Raw genomic sequence first — 4,484 nt, forward strand, 5'->3', positions numbered from 1 at the left:
AAGAAGAAAAGAAGGTTGGAGCAATGGGAGTTGACAAAGGACCAAACAAGAATGAGAAAGGATGGCTCACTTGAAAGATGTGGGCTTTATAGGGAAGTGGGTCACAACAAAACTTGTTACCCGAAATCAACCCAAGAACGTTTTGTGCACTCTGAGGAACCACACCAACCTAACCCATGAACTGAACCAGTTATACCATCAACAGATCAAGGTCAAGGCTAGCAGGGGATGAATTTCAAAAACTTGAGAATTTTGTAACATATTAGTTGTCTGAACATTTTTAATGGTTGTGTGAAAAATTTGAACAATTGTAATGGTTGTGTAAACATTTTCATAATGTTTATGGAATGATAAGTTATATTGTTTATGGAATGCATTATGATGTGGAGTTGATGTTTATTGCTGTTTGATTAGAAAAAGCTGTTAATATAAGTTAAAAGTTCTTATATAGTCTTTGATTATATTGTTCACTATTATGTTAAATTCTATTTGAAACATAATTTATTGTTGGAGAATGAATGCGCTTGTATCAGGTAGTAAGTCAATTTCTTGTTTTTCATTATGTCTCGTTATGTGCAATTTCAATTTTAACACTTCCACTTATACTTTCTTTTCATAGTGCATTACCATCAATATTCCATATATGAATAAATCTCGTTGGCTTAAGACTCTTGACGAGAGGACCTTATTCGGTCTTTCTAGATGCCTATATGGTTTTCCATAATTGGATGACATCTGAAAATGCTTTAACGATTTTAAATATATTTCCAAAGGATTAGCAAAACATTTCCTAGCTACTTTCTACCTAATCCTTAGCAAATTATATGAATTTATCTCTAGCTACTCCCTAACTGATCCATAGAAAATTATAGAAATTTATTTCTAGTTACTCATTAGATGATACGCAACAATGTGTAACAACTTATTCCTAGCTAATCCCTAGTTGATTCATAGAAAATTTTAATAACTTAACTCTAGTTAATCCCTAGTTGTTATGTAGAAAATTTTAACAACCACTATTATAAAAAAGAACTTTGACGTGTATTATTTTCACTTTTAAAGTCTGCCAAAACACTGACGTCATATCAGGGGATGTTGATTGACGTCAGAGAGAAAAATAACATTCATTGATGTCAAAAACTAGGCATTTCAAACGTTCTTAAATACTTCTAAGATGGTCTTTGGAATATGTCATGGAGGGTCATTTGGACCTCTAACTTCCTCAACGCCTTCTGACTCAAGGATTCTGTATTTTTTTGTTTAGGACCAAAGTAGTCTTTCATGCCGATAACTCCTCCAACGTCACGCACATGACTTAGGTGGTCTAGCTTTCCAATGGAGAATGGAGAACTTCCTGACTCTCTTGTTCGTTGTGGTGGATTCTTCAATAGAGAATGAAAACACGAAATGAATCCATAAACAAACAAAATTATAACCTCCACTTGCGGAAGCACATTTATTTATGGTAAATAACACCCAATTGACCTTTGTTCTTCCTTGCACTCGTGAACGAAACAATCAGTAGACTTAGAGGCGATGGAATTTCAACTCGCGTAAAAGATGTCAATATTAAACGAAAACATGATATAAATCGTTCAAAACTAACAAAATATCCCTACAATAGTAAAACAAGTACTTTAACAAGAGGTAGATGGCAAAAAACTAAACTTTCTTTTTTCTGGCACTCGTCTTGGTAACAATTCCTAAGAAAATCATAACTAATTACATATTATAAATCTTCCAAAATGTTTTATTCTCATATTTGTATCCAATTATTCAAAAAATAATTTATTTAAATCTTAACAACAATATCTTAATGACCAAAAAACAAAATTTTCATTTAAAAATAGAATAAAATGCAACCAGTTATAATACAAATTAAGAAAGTAGGTATAGTAGTAAAGAAAGTACCTTAGGAGAAGAGATCGAAAGGGAACACTTACAATGCCCTAAAGCCCCTATATTACAACGTAACGAAAACAAAGGGAACAAACGAAAGAAGGAAAACAAAGACAAACCTAACAATACACCTTGCAAAAAGTAAACAAATTACCATACCTAAAACGTTAATCAGACTTGTACGAATGAACTTAAATTTGATGACCAACGCTATCACGGACTAGTGGTCACGGACCATGGTGATGCCGACATTTTTCTTAATATTAAAATTTTCATGTGTTTAGATGTCAAAATTAATTTATTTTAGCATTTTCTTATTTTATTTTCGATATGGCCGATGTTAATAAATATTTAAGTTTTATAAGTTTGAGGAGTAAAGTTGATATTATATTTTATAAAATAATTAATATTTACTATTTAGCATATTTTTAACATGAGTTTAGTTTACGCGTCTTTTATTTCGACCTAAACATTTCACTTTTGAAAAGTCAATTTCTTGATCAACAATAACAAAATCAACATTAAACATAAATTAGTGAGTTTTTTTTTTTTTTCATTTATATTCGTTTATGGTGGAAGCTAAATCTCCATATTTTTATTGTATAAATTTCACATAAAAGATTATACACTTTTATATCTTTCAATATATTTATATATTTTCTAATTGATACAAAAAGTAGGTTTAATGACATGTTTGTGATACAGAAGGAAATCTTTTGTATTGATTATAGTTATAATAATTATAAAAATTGGATGTAATGATATTTTGTAATAAAAAAATTATATACTTGTTTTAGTTATAACTGATAATAATATAAAAGATGTCATTTTTAGAGTTTTGGAAGCATGGACCATCTCACTTTCCATCGATTTCAACTTTTATAATGAATTTATTGCAAGGATATCAACCATAAATGATTGATCAGAACATTATTTCATAGTATGGCCTACATCATTACATAGAATGGCCTACATACTTTTCAGACATTATTTAACAAGTTGAATGATAACGCAAAACGACAAAAACAGAATCTTCAACGAATCACAACATTTATCATCGAAAAAACAAGACACAAAAACTAAAAAGATTTTCAAAACGCAGGGAACATTCATGTTATTGCCGATGTGTTTGCGTGCACAGAAACCACTAAGCAATGCGATATTGATCAAGAACTTCAGCATTTCTCTTTCCTGTGACGATTCTGAACTCCCTTAAATCTGCATACTGAAATGGTCGATAACGTGGACCACCGTTAAGTTCCGCTAACTTTGGATGAGCCTCAACAATACCATCCCTTGCTGCTAACATAAATATACCAAACGAATAACGAGTACTTGTTTCCTTGCAGATTACACGATGCCTAGCATTCCAAAATTTTTCATTGCTCCAAACCTGTGAGAAAAAAAGGTATATTTATCTTCAAGAGTAGTGTACAAAATATTACTATATTCAAAAGAAACATAATCATATATGCTCACATGTCCAACATCTCCAATAATGCAGAGGAAGGAGCCTGATTTTGGAGTGACTTTTTTCAATAAGCCAGAATCATCCAACAGCTCAAGACCAGTAACAGTTTCATCATCTTGAAGAAGAGTGATAAATCCTGTATCTGAGTGCAACATTATTCCCATTTCACCAACATTTTCAGGGCTGAAATTGTATTTAATAGTTCTTAAAAGGAAAGGCCAGTCCTTGAAATCAACATCCACTATACCCAAACACTTNGCCATTTTTTGTGCTATAGTTGATGCTAAGTCATGAATTGCTTTCCCATACTCCTTTACTATTTCCCTGTCATGCAAACAAATCTACATTATTTAAAGCTTTTGCAATGGCTGCTATGAAATAAAGAGAGAGGTTGAAGAAAGGAACCTGTAACGGGGTGGTAAATCCANNTNNGAAAAGAAATCTTCAANTGCCTGTGGTGATTTATGATAGTCATATATTCCCATGGCCTCATATAGAGGACTTGATGGAAACGGTGGAATATAACCACTGTCAGGAATTACGGATTTGTTGCGCAATTTTGTCTCCAAAGGAAGATCATGCCAGAATTTCACCGCTGATTTCATCTCTTTCATGAGTGTTTCTGAAATAGGGTGGTTGATGACCCTGAAAATACCACATTGCTCACATGCTTCTCTTAGCTTCTTCCACTCCTCTCCCTCTGAAAGCTTCTGAAAATCCACCACAGGAACATTAGCCTCCATCTCTTTCTCTTTCCTGATCCTTTGCCTTGGATACACTCTCTGTTTTTTAGAGCGGAGCAACTAGTTAACTCACTAATATATAGACGAATCAGTCTTGCCTCGGTAAAAGTAAGTTGTTAATGTTTGTAAATTTCAAGACATATACCCTCATGTAAATTTAATAATTCAAATGGGGCACAATCCCCGGATTCCGGCTCGTTACGGAGAAAATTTAATTTTTTTTTTATGAAGATGAAATTTAAATCCAACTCATTTAAATCTGATTGGATTAAATATGTAATGGATCGAATTGAACCACGAATCTATCTACTTAATTTTATTTTATTAAAATTTAATTTTAATTTTATAAAAAAATTATTTATTATTATTTT

The 4,484-nt window shown here is 32.0% G+C and overlaps 1 protein-coding gene across 1 annotated transcript; it reads right to left on the bottom strand.

Annotated features, from left to right (window-relative positions):
• Positions 1–2,759: 2,759 nt before the first annotated feature.
• Positions 2,760–4,174, bottom strand: LOC106763505 (2-oxoglutarate-dependent dioxygenase DAO-like). Its single transcript, XM_014647691.2, has 3 exons — positions 3,776–4,174; positions 3,379–3,694; positions 2,760–3,292 (listed from the first exon to the last, which is right to left on the bottom strand). Exons 1-3 carry the CDS (start codon positions 4,111–4,113, stop codon positions 3,047–3,049), a joined length of 900 nt encoding a protein of 299 aa, XP_014503177.1. The 5' UTR covers positions 4,114–4,174; the 3' UTR covers positions 2,760–3,046.
• Between the last annotated feature and the right edge of the window lie 310 nt (positions 4,175–4,484).

The sequence above is a fragment of the Vigna radiata genome, chromosome 1 (assembly GCF_000741045.1).
Source record: "Vigna radiata var. radiata cultivar VC1973A chromosome 1, Vradiata_ver6, whole genome shotgun sequence".
In the NCBI taxonomy this organism is placed as follows: domain Eukaryota; kingdom Viridiplantae; phylum Streptophyta; class Magnoliopsida; order Fabales; family Fabaceae; genus Vigna; species Vigna radiata.